Below are 14,455 nucleotides of genomic sequence, written 5' to 3'. Positions count from 1 at the left end.
TCTCAAGGGATGTCTTGTTAGCTGGGGCATTCTCTCCATACACCTGGGGGTAGCACTGCATACTGTAATTAGACAGGGAGGAGTTAGCACTTACAGTATAATAAGGCAGGAGTAGACAAATCATAGTGTTAGAAAAGAGGGAACATAGTCAGCCAGAAATAGTCTGGCTGGGTCAGCATATGAAGCCAACAGGTGTTGGACCATGCAGGAAACAGTCAGCATTTGCAATCCACCATAGCTGCCCTTCCCTTTACTCCTGGGTCATCTGAGAAGAGAGAAAGAAGGTAAAATGGATGAAGAATGGAAATACAGAAGTGGACAAATAGTGACCACATCACAGGAAAGTTGTGGATGGCAGAAGCTGGAGCTGTCACATGTCCGTTATTGTTATTAATAGCACCATTGTGGCCTTGCCATATCTGATTGCCCATATGGTCAGCGTCAGTTCTGTGCCAGCACTGGATCATTTCCCGGGGGGCTATGATAGTTTTTATTGCCAGTTCAACACATTCTACAATCATCTGAAAGTGGATGCCCTGGAACTTGCTCTGTAGACCAGTGTGACCTAGAACTCACTAAGATCCTCCTGCCTCCGCCTCCGGAGTGCTGGGACTAAAGGTGTGTGCTGCCACCACCCACCTAGAAATGGAGTCTTAAGGAGGGATTCCCTAGTTTGGCCTATGGGCATGTGATGGATGATGTTTTGGGGTTAACATTGCTATGATGAAATACTCTAATCAAAAACAAGAGGAGGAACAGATTTATTGGCTTACACTCTACATCATGGTCTATCATTGAAGGGAGTCAGGGTGGGAACTCAACCAGAGGCCATGAAGGGGTGCTGCTTACTGGCTTGCTCCATATCGCTTGCTCAGCCTATGTTCTTCTTTGTTTGTTTGTTTGGTGTTTTGTTTTGTTTTTTGAGACAGGGTTTCTCTGTATTGCTTTGGAGGTTGTCTTGAAACTCGTTCTGTAGACCAGGCTGGCCTCTAACTCATAGAGATCCATCTGCCTCTGCCTCCCGAGTGCTGAGATTAAAGGTGTGCACTGCTCCCACCTGGCTTGATTTTTTAAAAATTTTTTATGGTTTTTTGTTTTTTGAGACATAGTCTTTCTACTTGATGATGGGTGTCATGCAGCCGATCCTCTCAAACTCCTTCCATTGTGACTTTCCTGCCATGATAGACTACAACCTGGAATTGTGACCCAAATAAGTGCTTCTATCAGGGTATCACAGCATCAAGGAATGGAACTAGGACAGAAATTGGTACCAGAAGTGGAGATGCTGCTGTGATAAACCTGATATGCGGCTTTTAGGCTTTTGGAACTGTTGTGTAGGAAGGGTGTAAAAGAAGTTGGAGTCTGTAGAGGTGGCTCAGTGGTTAGGAGCACTTGTAGAGGACCCTGGTTGGGTTCCCTGCACCCCAGATGGTCACTAAGAAGTGTCTGTAATAACAACGGCAGTGAATTTGATGGCATCTTCTGACCTTGTACCATCATGCTGCTGAGCTTGGCAGTAGGCAGGCAGGCTCTGAAGCTGTAGCTGAGATCTTGCGTGTTGAAACAACTACCAGGCAGGAAGAGAGTCTGCACCTGGCCTGGGTTTTTGAAACCTCAAAGCCAACCCCCAGTGACACACCTCCTTCAATAAGGCCATGCCTCCTAATTCTTCCTAAACAGCACAATTGGGAATCAAACATTCAAAAATATGAGCCCATGAGAACATTCTCATTAAAACCACTGCAGAGGCCGGGCGTTGGTGGCGCATGCCTTTAATCCCAGCACTCGGGAGGCAAAGGCAGGTGGATCTCTGTGAGTTAAAGACCAGCCTGGTCTACAGAGCTAGTTCCAGGACAGCCTTCAAAACAATACAGAGAAACTCTGTCTGGGGGGAAAAAACCACTGCAGACTATAACCTGAAGTGTGAGCCAACCCAGATCTTCTCCCTTACGTGGTTTGTGTCAGGGTATTTTTATCATGGCAACAGGAAACAAAAATAAGACAGGGACATAGCTCCCCAATGGGACCCAGCACTTCTCAGACTTGGTACCGGAACACAAGAACCTCACAGTAAAGGGCAGACCCTCCTGACCAGCCACTTCCCAACCTCTCAGTTTTAACGTGAGCTTGGGAGCCCCTGGTCAATGCATATCTTTTTTTCCCTTTTTGCTCATGTCACGGTAGGGGGAGAAGGGTCCAGGCTTCCCTGGGCCATGAGTGTAGGCCACCATAGGTGGCAAAACCACAGAAAAGTGAAGGATGCAGGGGAAGGGAGCATGCCCCTGCACTATTAACAGGGTTTCTCTAGAGCTGAGAGCTTTCCCACCACTTTGAAACGCTCCTGGGAAAGAGAAAGAATAATGTAAATAAGGAAGGGAAAATGGGAAATAAGAAATAGCACAGATTTACCTCCTGATGAGTCACAGGGGTCACCTGCTTAGGTTTCTAGGTCCTTGTGTCTCAGGACAAAGAATTGTATCAGAGATAATAGAGGCGATTTATTAAAAAATTTACAAAGATACTCAGGAAGTTGGGAATAGGCTAGTGATCTGGAAAAACGCATAAACTCAAGTCCTTAGCCATAATCTCATGAACCCTTTATAGGCCTTTTCCATACCACCTGCCTTCTCTAGGCCAAGTTTTTCTCCTGCATGCTGCTTGTTAAGAGTAGCCCAGGTGGGGAAGGGTTCCCAGGTACTATCAATGGGCTTTTTCATACCTTCTTCTTCTTTTTTTTTTTTTCTTTCTTTTTCTAATGCGTCTGGGTGCTTTAGCTGTGTATTTGTGTACCACATGTGTGCAGTGCTCACGAGACCAGAAGAGGGCCTTGGACATCACTGGATTGACAGACTACTGTTAGCTGCCATGTGCCAGGAATCCATCCTGAGTCCCCTGGAAGAGCAGTCAGTATCCTAACTGCTGAACCATCTCTGCAGTCCCTCATACCTTATGCTTGATCTCTCTCTACAAATTCTTAATTTTCTGCCACACTTGCTACAGTTTGGCACTTGGAGGCAGGGTTGCAGCATTCAATTTGAAAACCAGGAACTTACTAGAAACCACACAGATCCAAGGTCTTGAAGCATAAAAACTGACTGGGAGGAAAAGGCATTTTGGGTCAAGCACATCTACAGACCCTCAAAAAATCTCTGGTCAGAAGAGGGGTAAGTTGACACTACGGACAGACAAGAGGTAGCCTTCAAACTGGGGGAGCACGAGTTCTAGTCTGCAGATAAGAAGACAGAAATGGAGGAGGTTAAGCTGCTCAAGTCATTGTAAAGTGTGGGACAGGTGAAACGCAGGCCCTCAACGGCCGAGGCCACAGTGAAGGGCAAGAGAGCCGAAGCCAAGGGTTGGGCCTCTCAGGCCGTGAGGGCGGGGTCGCCGCGCGAAGCGCTCTGGGAGTGGTAGGCGCTTTCATTCCGCTCTCCTTCAGCCACTCGCTCTGGGAGCCCAAGGACGTCCAGGCGGTGGGCGAAGCAACTCGCACACTGCGACTCGGAGACTCTTTCCTCAGGCGGAGCCCACCTTTCGCCCTCTTGCGCGCGGCAGTTTACAGCAGGCTTCCGGCGTGCGGCATTGTGGGCATTGTAGTCCGCTCGCAACCTCCCACTGCGTACGAGCGGCTCACCGGACTACGTTTCCCTTCATCCCGTGCGCGCCCCGAGCCGCGTCGGCGCCAGCCTCCGACGAGCCGAGAGTCTCCAAGATGGCCGCGTGGGGAAGGAGGCGTCTGGGTCCGGGCGGCGGTGGCTCCCGAGAGAGGTGAGCTGGGCTCGCGACTGCGGGCGGCCGCCGACCTTAGAGTCGGCGAAGCCTCATGTGTCACGCGCGACTCCGGGTCGTGTCCTGCCGCGCGCGGGGCCCAGTCCGCGGGGCTCTGTTGTGGGAGGAGCGGGCCGGCGCGACGGCCGAAGAGCGCGGGGAGCTCGACTAGGAGGGGTAGCGGCCGGTACTAGGCGGTCTGTGAGCCGGGGTGAGCGACTGCGAGGGCCGCCAAGCTGTCCTGAGGAGCGGCGTGCGGGCTCTGCGCCGCTGGCTCGCGCACGTGGCTGTCTGGGCCTGGGGCGCCCGACGTGGCGTGGATGGACTCCTGGAAGAGGAGGAGGGTAGAGCGGTGTGCTTATAGGGGCGTTTGCTGAGAGCAGCAGCGTGCCGGGCGCACCTCCAAGGGCCTGTCTGAGCGGCAATCATCGCCACTCTCAGAGGGTTCGCTGCAAGCGCTTCTGCCCTAAGTCCTTTAAAGTGACCTTTTCAACTGAATGCGTTTGGGGGCGCTAGGGGTTTGTTTCTTCCAGTGATTTCCCGAAGATGAGAGTAGTTGGCCTGTTTTATGTTGAACTTGTAATGGTTTTCTTCTGGGAAGTATTTTTAGCTAATAGGTTACTAGAAACTATTCAGTCACTAGAAGTTTGGGGAGATGGGTGTATACCGGTGAAACTACTGGATTAAACTGCCCAGTCCGTTTTTCAAAAGCCTCCACATTTTACTGTAGATGTCAGTAGAAAAGAAAGTTTGGCTTTTTTTTTTCCTTTTCCGATGAGTATTGTCAAACATAAAAGTTCTGTCTTAACTAATCTGCACTGTTCTTTTTTGACTGATGCATCCCATGTTCCTTGCTTTTGCTTAGAAAACTTTCCCATCCCACACGATTCTTCCTGCTTGGCAGTAGTGATAGCCTTGGTTTTATTCTTGATTTCAGTTATGCAAAATAATCTATTGTGCATTTACTGTTGTTCCGTGGAAAAGCAATGGCAAAGAGTGGTTTTTCTAACTTTCACATGTTTCTTAGATAAGAACATCAAAAGAGGTTATTTTGTTGTTTTCCATGTCCTTAAACCTTAAAGAATGCTTTCAGGTTTTTAATTTCAGCCCATTAGTAACAGGAAAGATACTTCCTAGAAAACCCAGTAGATGTCAGTAGAAAAGAAAGTTTGGCTTTTTTTTTTTTCCTTTTCCGATGAGTGGGACAAAGACACTTTTACTACTCCTTTTGTTTGTTTTTAGAGGCAAGGTCTCACTATGTAGCTCTGGCTGTCCTGGAACTCACTCTGTAGACATAGTTGTCCTTGAATTCACAGAGATTAGCCTGCCTCTGCCTCCGCCTCTCAGGTACTGGGATTAAAAGTGTGGGTCACCAAGCTCAAGGATACTCTTATTCTTGGGTACATACTGAAAGGCCTCAGGCATAGGACAAGAGCCTTGCACTGTAGCCTACCTAAGAAAATAGATAAAGAGAACTATTTTATAGGAGTTCAGTCCTTGATTGAGCTTCAACCGCTTTTAAGGGAATTTAAATGAAATGCAGACAGATTTCATGGTAAAACTAGATCGTTGTTGACACTCTTCAGAGCAGCTTCTGTTTAGTTCCTCACCTGACAACATGACTAATTGGGTTATCTGTGTGGGTCCTGTAGGTGTTCAGGTTATGACTTTTGGTCAGGAACTGAAGTTTTTACCCACTCGCGCAGCTGTTGTGTGTCTGCCAGGAATGAGTGTCAGATTTTATGATTTGAGAGTTGCCATCTGCCTTCCTAGATAATGTGTAGTGACTGGGGGCTTCCCGTTTGCCTTTGTGCAAAGGCCCTTGCCAAAGGACTTATTCCCAGGATCCCATCACCTTAAGGCCCTCCCACTCTGAGCAGTGTATGGAAACAGCCCCACCTGACTAGCAAGCTGACTTCTGGGCACACCTCTATTCCTGCTCACTTGGTGGCCTGACTGGGTGGAGCAGGTCAGAATAATTGTATGCTCAGCACCATAGATTATGAGGACTGAGTGTATTATTGGCTCTCATGACATAAGTAAGCTGTTTATGGCTCCTAAGTGACTTTGTTCCATGTCACATTTGGACTACTCAAATTTCAGCTTCATATTAAGAGTACTTCAGAGTTGCTCACACCTTGCTGCCTGCCCTATGCTGAAACTGATGGAGATGCTGTGTGGTTTGTGGCAAGGGCTAGAGTGGGCATTGCTTTGAACAGACATCATATTGCCAGTGGCTGCATACTCTGGAGCCTTGCTTGACGCTGATTGTCAACTTAGTGTGCATTGGTTCTTGCTTTGCCTGCTTCTAGTACTAGAGCTGTGTGACAATTATTGTAGCAGTTCAGTAGCTGCTGCCTTATACAGTGGTTACATTGAAGTTAATATTAAATACAATGAAAAGTTCAGCTCTTAGATCACAGACCATGTTTCCGGTGCCCAGTACTCATTTTGGGCTAATGGCGAAGCATAGAGAGAACTTCATCAGCCCAGTAGCTAGGGACAGTGCTGAAATTGAAGGGGGAAAGGAGCAAACTGAGAGCTGCTTATGTGTTGATTTTTCTCTCCACTCCATTAAATCCAGGGAAACAACAGTATTTGTAATGAAGAACATCAAACTCTGAGCTGTATCTGAATTCTTGTCCAAAATTGAGCATACTGACAGCGAGCACAGCAAACAGATTGCCGTTTGTCCTGCTGGCCTCTTTGAGGCACATTTACCCATCTAGGAAAGCAGAGCAGGTATCTGTATTCTGCCACCTGTGTGCCAGCCTGGACCAGCTCTCAAACAGCCCTGCCTATCCTTTCTTGGGCTACTTGGTGCTGCTCTCAGGGCCCCTGAGATCTCCATGATTGTTGGAATGTGAGTATAGCCCTGTACTCTGAATTCCTTTTTTTTGATGATCCTGACTTGATCTATGTCATGATGATGATGATGATGATAATGATGATGATGATGATGATGATGCCTGGGGTATTGAAGCTTCCTTCCTTCCTCTGCTCTGTGCATTTGTCAGGCAGCCAGTTATTATGGGGATACCTCCACATCCTTCCTTGCTATGTCATATTTGTGAATACAGGGCCATGAGGTCCCAGTGGCCAATGTATAGTTAGTGCCTACTCCATTTGAACAGCCATGTGGGCAGGCTGTTTTACATTTCTGGAGTATTAGATTTCTGCTCTGATCCTTCCCTTTTAGAGCTGGGAACTCCAGAGATTAGAGGCATTTACTATTTCAAGAGGTTCCCATGTTGGCTCGGATATGTGGTAGTTTTCCTTCCTGGTCTGGATGAGGTGAGCAGGCCTGGGACATATACCACATGTTCTGCTCACAGATCTGAATGTGGAAGTCTGCCATGGTCCATCCTTTGAGGTGTATTTCTATTTTCCTGGGTTTTACTCAAGCAGTCTAGGTTCTGCTTGCTTTGATTTCTGCTTCTGTGGATCAGTTCTGCAGGCTTATTTCAGTGGATCCCACCTCTGAGGAATGTAGGGTTGATAGTATCCAGGGAGGAGGAAAGGCTGAGGCTGCTCTGCCTAGCTTGGGTTGACCATGGCTTGCTTCTTGAGTGTGGAAAGAGCTGTGGGTGGGGTGGGAAGTGTGATTCATGAGCCAGCATACACAGGGAACCTTCTTACTGCCTCTGTATTTGGGTCCTGATGCCCGACAGCAACTTTAATGGGCACAGAATTCCTGGGGAAAGGCAGTAGCCCATGAGTTTTCCCCACAGTTCTTTAGATGAAGGCGGCATCCCTGCTGGTCCCTGGTGATACCACTGGTTGCTTATGTCTGCCAGCACTTGAAGTGTTATTATGCCAAAGGGGTTGAGGTTTTTACTTTATCGGGTAATTAATTTACATTTAAACAGCTACAGGTGTTTTACTCTTTCCCTCTTTGTAAGAACACAAGGTTTGTGGGGGGGGGTTGGTTGTTTTGGTGTTTTGTTTGTTTTGGTTTTCAAGGCAAGGTTTCTCTGTATAGTCCTAGCCATCCTAGAACTCACTCTGTAGATCAAGCTGGCCATTGGAGTGCTGGGATTAAAGGTGTGCACCATACTGCCGGGCAAGATTTGTTTTAATGGTGTGTTTGAGTGGGTACCTGTGGCATCCAGAAAGAGACCATTGGATCTCCTGGAGCTGGAGTTATAAGTGGTTGTGAGCTACCTCATGTGAGTTTTGGAAACAGCTGTGCTCTGGAATGGCAGTAGTACTACTGTGGCAGTTAAGGGTCTCCTAGCTGTGTTGTGCTGACTCCATCCTATAGTCCTGCTGAGAAGAGGACAATTCCTGTTTCACTCTAGCAAGCTCTGGACTTTTTGGTGGGGAGAGGGTCTCTCTAGACCCCAGATTTACTGGCAGGGTTCAAATGGGAACTCATATTTAAGCTAGCAGTTGATATTCATTTGGTTTTTTGTTTTTGTGGTTCCCCATCTAACTCTGCCTGAATGCGGTTCCCAAGAATGAGATGAAAGACAGGAAGAGAAAAACTGGTGACATTTAAGCTTTCTGGGGCTTGGAAATACAGAGTCACTAATCAGGTTGCTCTTTTGTTTGTTTGTTTGTTTTGTTTTGTTTTTGTTTTGGAGGCAGTGTTTCTCTGTATAGCTTTGAAGCCTGGAGCCTCTCCTGGCACTCACTCTGTAGACCAGGTTGGCCTCGAACTCACTGAGATCTGCTTGCCTCTGCCTCCCAGCATGAGCCACCACCTCCCAGCTTCTTGTTTTTTTTTTTAAACAAAGTCTTAACAACAACAAAAAAAAATGTAAAGGTAAACTATTAGACAATCTTAGGAAGAAAATGGCTGTTGATCTTTGGTATGCAGAGGAGTCTTTGTTATGTGTCCCATATAGCTCTTGAGTTTGTAAAAATTATATTAAATATCATTGGTAACGTGATGCCCCTTAAAAGCATAGTGCTAACGTGAAAGAAGCCTGTCACAAAGCCCCATATGGTGTATGGTTCTGTTTATCTGGAATGACCAGAATTGGCAAGTCAAGAAGCAGATTGGTAGCTACTAACAACTGAGAAGGAAGGGAAAAAAGCACCCCTAAGTGGTACAAAGTTTCTAGGGTGATGAAAGTGTCATAAGATTGTGGTATTGGCCAGGCAGTGGTGGCACACGCCTTTAGTCCCAGCACTGGGGAGGCAGAGCAGGTGGATCTCTGAGTTTGAGGCCATCCTGGTCTTCAAAGAAAGTTACAGGACAGTCTCCAAACCTACAGAGAAACCCTGTCTGGAAAAAGAAAGAAGGAAGGAAGGAAAGAGAGAGAGAGAAAGAAAATTGTTTTGTTTTAAAAGAAAACATCATTTAAGTGAAATGGCCAAGCCACAAAAGGACAAATACCATTCCATGAATGTGTTACCCAGAATAGTTGAACTCCTGTGTAGAAAATACAGTAGTGGGTACAAGGACTGGTTTGGTGGGTATGATTTTGGATTTATACCTTAAGGAGATTAGTTGTGTAATGGTGTGGCTGTACTTAAGAAGTGCTAAGTTTTGTTATGTATATTTTATCATAGATAATAATAAAACTTGTGCTTGAACCAAGCAGACCTGGTGGCCCATATCTTTAATCCCAGGACTCAGGAGGCAGAGGCAGGCTAATCCCTTTGAGTTCAAGGTCAGCCAGGGATACCATGTGTGCAAAAACAACAAAAAACCAACTTGTACTTACCACTTCAGTTTCTTTTTTTTAAATATTTTACTTATTGTGCATATAGCCTTTTGCCTGCAGGCCAGCAGAGGGTACCAGATCACATTCAAGGTGGTTGTGAGCCACCGTGTGGTTGCCAGGAATTGAACTCAGGACCTCTGGAAGAACAGTCAGTGCTCTTAACTGCTGAGCCATCTCTCCAGCCCACCACTTAACTTTCTAAGTAGAAAGCTAGCCTTGCCTTACCCCACATAGTTCCCTCATGCAGATACCACCTTGCTTCTTCCTTACAAAGCCTCATTTTCTTACTCCTCATAGTTGACAATTAAAGACAGGCTTGAATGACAGACCTTATTCTATACCTAAGTGAAGCATGAGAGGAATCTGCTGCTTGCATTCCATTACAGGATGCTGTGCCATCCACAGCCTGGGTAGTGGACAGCCAGATTTAGTTCTTTCTCATGTAACGGGCAGGTTTTGCTCTCATCAGCTCTTGAGCAGGTGTTTTTAGACTTTGGGAAGATTGACATTTGTAATTTGGCCTTGGGTGGGGGTGAGACAGGGATTACAGAGCCCTCTGCCCAGCCTGCCAGACATTCTCAGGGCACCTGTATCCCAGAGAGGGCAGAGTATGGACTTTAGAGTTTTCCTTATGGCTCCCCTTTGGCTTCAATGCCAGCATTTCCAAGTGACTCCTCTGCTAACTATCCCTCTCCCCTACCCAAAGCTTGTTAAACCAGGCAGGCCCGTGACCTTAGGTGCCACCGGCTCCACTGAAGGCTCACGATAGAGTGACCCCTCACCCAGTGTTAGCAGTGTGCATAACACCTTACAGGAGCTGGGGAGATGGGTCCGTGGATAAACTCAACTCTGCTTGCAGGAGGAGCACCTAAATGAAAGTTGGATGTGGCAGCCTGTGTCTGTAACCCCAGTGCTCAGGGAGGGAAGAGACGAGTGGATCACTGGAGCTCTCACTGGCCTGTCAGTCTAGCCCGTTGGCAAACTCCAGGATCAGTGAGAGACCCTGTTTAAAAAAATAAGATGGAACTGGAGGTGGTGCACACCTTTAATCCCAGCACTTAAGGCGGAAGCTGGCTGATCTCTTGAGTTCCAGGACAGCCAGGACTACACAGAGAAACCTCATCTCAAACAAACAAACACACACCTGCCAGTGCATTACAAAGTAGGATCCTGGCATCTTGTCTGATCCCATGCACTTCAACATAGGGGCCTTGTGCTTCATGGATGTTTGGTTTGAGTGCTCTTTTCTTCCTGGAAATACACTTTTCTAAAGAATGTACCATCCCAAAGGAGACCCAGAACTACTTTTCTTAATCTTCTGTCCCCATAGAATTGGTGTCGCTGGTACCCATGGGTGTATATGTGCTGCGAACCTGTGAACTTGAGAAACTCCTTGTGTGGTACTTCTGCTTCCTCTGTTGGCTTGCTTTGCTTTTGTTTCATGCTATATAGTGGGCCAAATCTGTAATGGGTGGAAAGAGGCTTTGGTGGGTGTGTCTACAGAACCAGCTGGGATATATGAGGATTGGGTGGACACACCTATGTCTATAGCTGTTGCAGACTGTGATGTTCACAAAACTGCCTGCAGTAAGGAACTGTGATGGTCATGACCCACTAACTCAGAGCTCTTCCCAGGCTGTGCCTGCTTCATGTCACCCCATAGTATGGAGTACTGGCTCCCATTTCCAGACATGTCTATAATCATGAACATGCCCATTCATCTGTCCTGACAAATAGCAAGAGATAGACTCTCTCAGCCTGAGCTGGGTAGATTGGGTGCTAGCTAGGCATGCAGAAGGTGCTAGGGACTGGCCAGGCAGAGATGAGGAGTGTCGTCTGCCTAGTGATACAGGTTTTTAAGGTGAGCAGTCTGTGGGAGGTGCTGGATGTGCCTTACTGAGAAAACTGGTTCCCCGGTGTTGAGGATGGCCATGATACTAAAGTTGACTGGCATTGGAAGGGCACTGCAATCCCAGCTTGAACCTACATTTTGCCTTGAGTTGTTCCACAGGAGAGAGGGCTTGCCTCAGATTCTCTGCCCACTTTGGAAGTGGGCAGGACTTGTGATGATTTGGCTTTATTGACTTATGGCCATGAGACCACAAAGGGAATCTCTTGGCCAGAAGTGCACCCCCTTAAAGAATCCCTAATGCCTCGTGTACCAGTGTACCACTGAGGGACTTTGTTATTTTTGAGACAGGGTCTCCCTGTGCAGCTCACGATGGCCTAGAACCCTGTCCTCCTAGCCGAGGCCGGGTGCTGGCATTGCAAGCTTGTGCCACCATGTCTTGTCTCAACTCTTTGAGCTGGAATGACCCCCTTCCTCAAGCTGACTTACTGGTTAAAAGTGTCTGAAAATAAATGTCCTGTTGTGAACAAACTGTAGGTACTCTGCTCACCTTCCTTCCCTTGGAATGTACTCTAGATCTACAGATCTTTGTTTGTTTGTTTTTTAAGACAGGGTTTCTCTGTATTGTTTTGGAGTCTGTCCTGGAACTCACTCTGTAGACCCGGCTGGCCTTGAACTCACAGAGATCCTCCTGTGTCTGCCTCCCCAAGTGCTGGGATTAAAGGTGTGTGTGCTGCCTCTGAGCCATCTCTGTTTCCCACCACTGCCTGGTCATGTGGCGTGTGTGTGTGTGTGTGTGTGTGTGTGTGTGTGTGTGTGTGTGTGTGTGTGTGTGTGTGTGTGTGTGTGTGTGTGTGTTAGTGATGGGCCCAGGGGCCCTGTGAAGACTAGGCAAGCTCTGCCTCTGAGCAATCTCTGTTTCCCATGCTGAGGTTTCTAGTCCCACCCCAGGGAATAGCATTTTCCCTGGCGCACAGCTGACTTGGGGCATTTGACTTAATTAAGCCTTACCTGAGTTCAGTTTAATTACAGTCACTGTTATGGGGTAAAGCATTTGCATTGCCTGATCCAAGCCAGTTTTATGAAGGGGTGCTGGTCTGGGTATGTGCAGTGCCTGCCCCCCCATACTGGAAGTACAGTCTGGTTTTGGGGGATTATTTTCAAGACAAAGTCTCAGGGTGTAGTTCTGGCTGTCTGGGATTTCTATGTTGACCAGACTGGCCTTGAACTCACAGATATCTGCCTGCCTCCCAAGTATTAGGATCAAAGGTGTGCCTCGTGCCAGGCTACCTTTGTGGCCTTTTTTGTTTCACTGTTTCTTTCAGGGGGGAAAAAATGGTGTTTTGGTTTGGGTTATGAAGCAAATGAACCTGTAAGTGGAATGTCCTTGAGGCTGAGACAAACACTTGTCCAGATACCACACATCCATATAAGCTAGACTGTACACCTAACCTCCTTGTCTTTTTCCCTCCACTAAAGGGTTAGCTTGTCAGCCACCGACTGCTACATAGTGCATGAAATCTACAGTGGGGAGAATGCCCAGGACCAGTTTGAGTATGAGCTGGAGCAGGCGCTGGAAGCCCAGTACAAGTACATTGTGATAGAGCCCACCCGAATTGGAGATGAGACAGCACGTTGGATCACCGTGGGCAATTGCCTGCACAAGACGGCCGTGTTGGCTGGCACTGCCTGCCTCTTCACCCCATTGGCATTGCCCCTGGATTACTCCCACTATATCTCCCTGCCCGCTGGTGTGCTGAGCCTGGCCTGCTGTACCCTCTATGGGATCTCCTGGCAGTTTGACCCTTGCTGCAAGTACCAGGTGGAGTATGATGCCTATAAACTGTCCCGCCTGCCTCTGCACACTCTCACCTCCTCCACACCAGTGGTGCTGGTTCGGAAGGACGACCTGCACAGAAAGAGATTGCACAACACAATAGCACTGGCTGCCCTGGTGTACTGTGTAAAGAAGGTTTATGAGCTCTACGCTGTATGACTGCAGGAGAGTGGGACGTGAAGCAGAACCACAGGACCCACAGGACTCAGATCCCTACAGCAACACCTTGGGTTTTCTCCGAGAGGCAACAGCACCTGGGAAAGTGTTTGGTTTAATACTTGTTATTTTTAAACAAAAATAACAGATCATGGGTATGCCAGGGGTTTATTCAGCTCATTACACTAAGATGTCTCTTTCCATAACCCAGAAGTGGGTCCCAGGTTGTGGAAGTCTGACTGGGCAATGGAATGTGGATGGAGCCAACGCTACTTACTGAGGGGTGTGAACTTGCTGTGGGGGTGTCTTAAGTATATTGTTTAACTATACCATTCAGAAGCCAACCGGAAGCTATTGACCATTAAAATTATGAGAATTTCAACTTCTGTTCTCTCTGTCTATGCCTGTGCCTGCAGCTGCTGCTGTGTGGGGCAGACAAGTGCTACAGACACACCCTGCTGCAATTTGTTACAGCAGAGTGGACTAGAGCTGATATTCTGCCAAAGAGAGAATGCACAACATAATAGGACTGGCTTCTGGCCTGCTAGTCTAGTTCTGTCATGGCCCTTTGGCTGTTGTTTGCCAGATATAGTAGGATAAGGTGGCCTTGGTCTCCCTTTGGTTCACCTAGGGACATCAAGCCCAGAAGCCGTTTTCCAAAGAGCACAGGAAACAAATCTGCTGTTCCTATGTAGCCCTGAGTTCCCCAGTGCCCCAAGCTGTGGGAGTTGCCTCTGCCTAGGGCAGTGAGCCTTACAGGTTTTTTGTTTTGTTTTGTTTTTTGAGACAGGGAGGGTTTCTCTGTATTGTTTTAGAGGCTGTCCTACATCTTGCTCTGTAGACCAGGCTGGCCTCGAACTCAAAAAGATCCGCCTGCCTCTGCCTTCCAAGTGCTAGGAGGTTTTTTTGGTTTTCGAGACAGTCTGTCCTAGAACTTGGTGTCTAGACCAGCTGGGCCTGGAACTTAGAGATCCTTGTCTCTGTCCCCTGAGTGCTGGGATTAAAGGCATGTGCCACCGCACCCAGCTTTGTGTCTTTTTTCCTAAGGTTTTCAGTAAGTGGAAATGATCTCCTGCACAAAGGCTGGAGCACAATGCTTCTGTGGTCGTCAGTGATCACCAAGATAGCTTCTCCATAGGAAGTTCTGACGCCCATCATCAGAAAGAGGTCCTA

General features: G+C 47.6%; 1 protein-coding gene across 3 annotated transcripts; it reads left to right on the top strand.

The window, feature by feature from the left end:
* The first annotated feature begins 3,621 nt into the window (after window positions 1–3,621).
* On the top strand, window positions 3,622–13,664 carry Tmem11 (transmembrane protein 11). Of its 3 annotated transcripts, none has more exons than XM_005067662.4 (3): window positions 3,641–3,765; window positions 6,350–6,628; window positions 12,769–13,664. In XM_005067662.4, exons 2-3 carry the CDS (start codon window positions 6,615–6,617, stop codon window positions 13,283–13,285), a joined length of 531 nt encoding a protein of 176 aa, XP_005067719.1. In that variant the 5' UTR covers window positions 3,641–3,765; window positions 6,350–6,614; the 3' UTR covers window positions 13,286–13,664. The 3 variants fall into 3 exon arrangements, with proteins under 3 accessions (XP_005067718.1, XP_005067719.1, XP_040604721.1); XM_040748787.1 differs by lacking the exon at window positions 3,641–3,765 and adding an exon at window positions 3,956–3,976; XM_005067661.4 differs by lacking the exon at window positions 6,350–6,628 and having other exon boundaries at window positions 3,622–3,765.
* The last annotated feature ends 791 nt before the right edge of the window (window positions 13,665–14,455 follow it).

This window comes from Mesocricetus auratus, unplaced genomic scaffold (assembly GCF_017639785.1).
Source record: "Mesocricetus auratus isolate SY011 unplaced genomic scaffold, BCM_Maur_2.0 Super-Scaffold_100007, whole genome shotgun sequence".
Lineage (NCBI taxonomy): Eukaryota > Metazoa > Chordata > Mammalia > Rodentia > Cricetidae > Mesocricetus > Mesocricetus auratus.
This window is presented reverse-complemented; position numbering and strand designations above follow the sequence as displayed.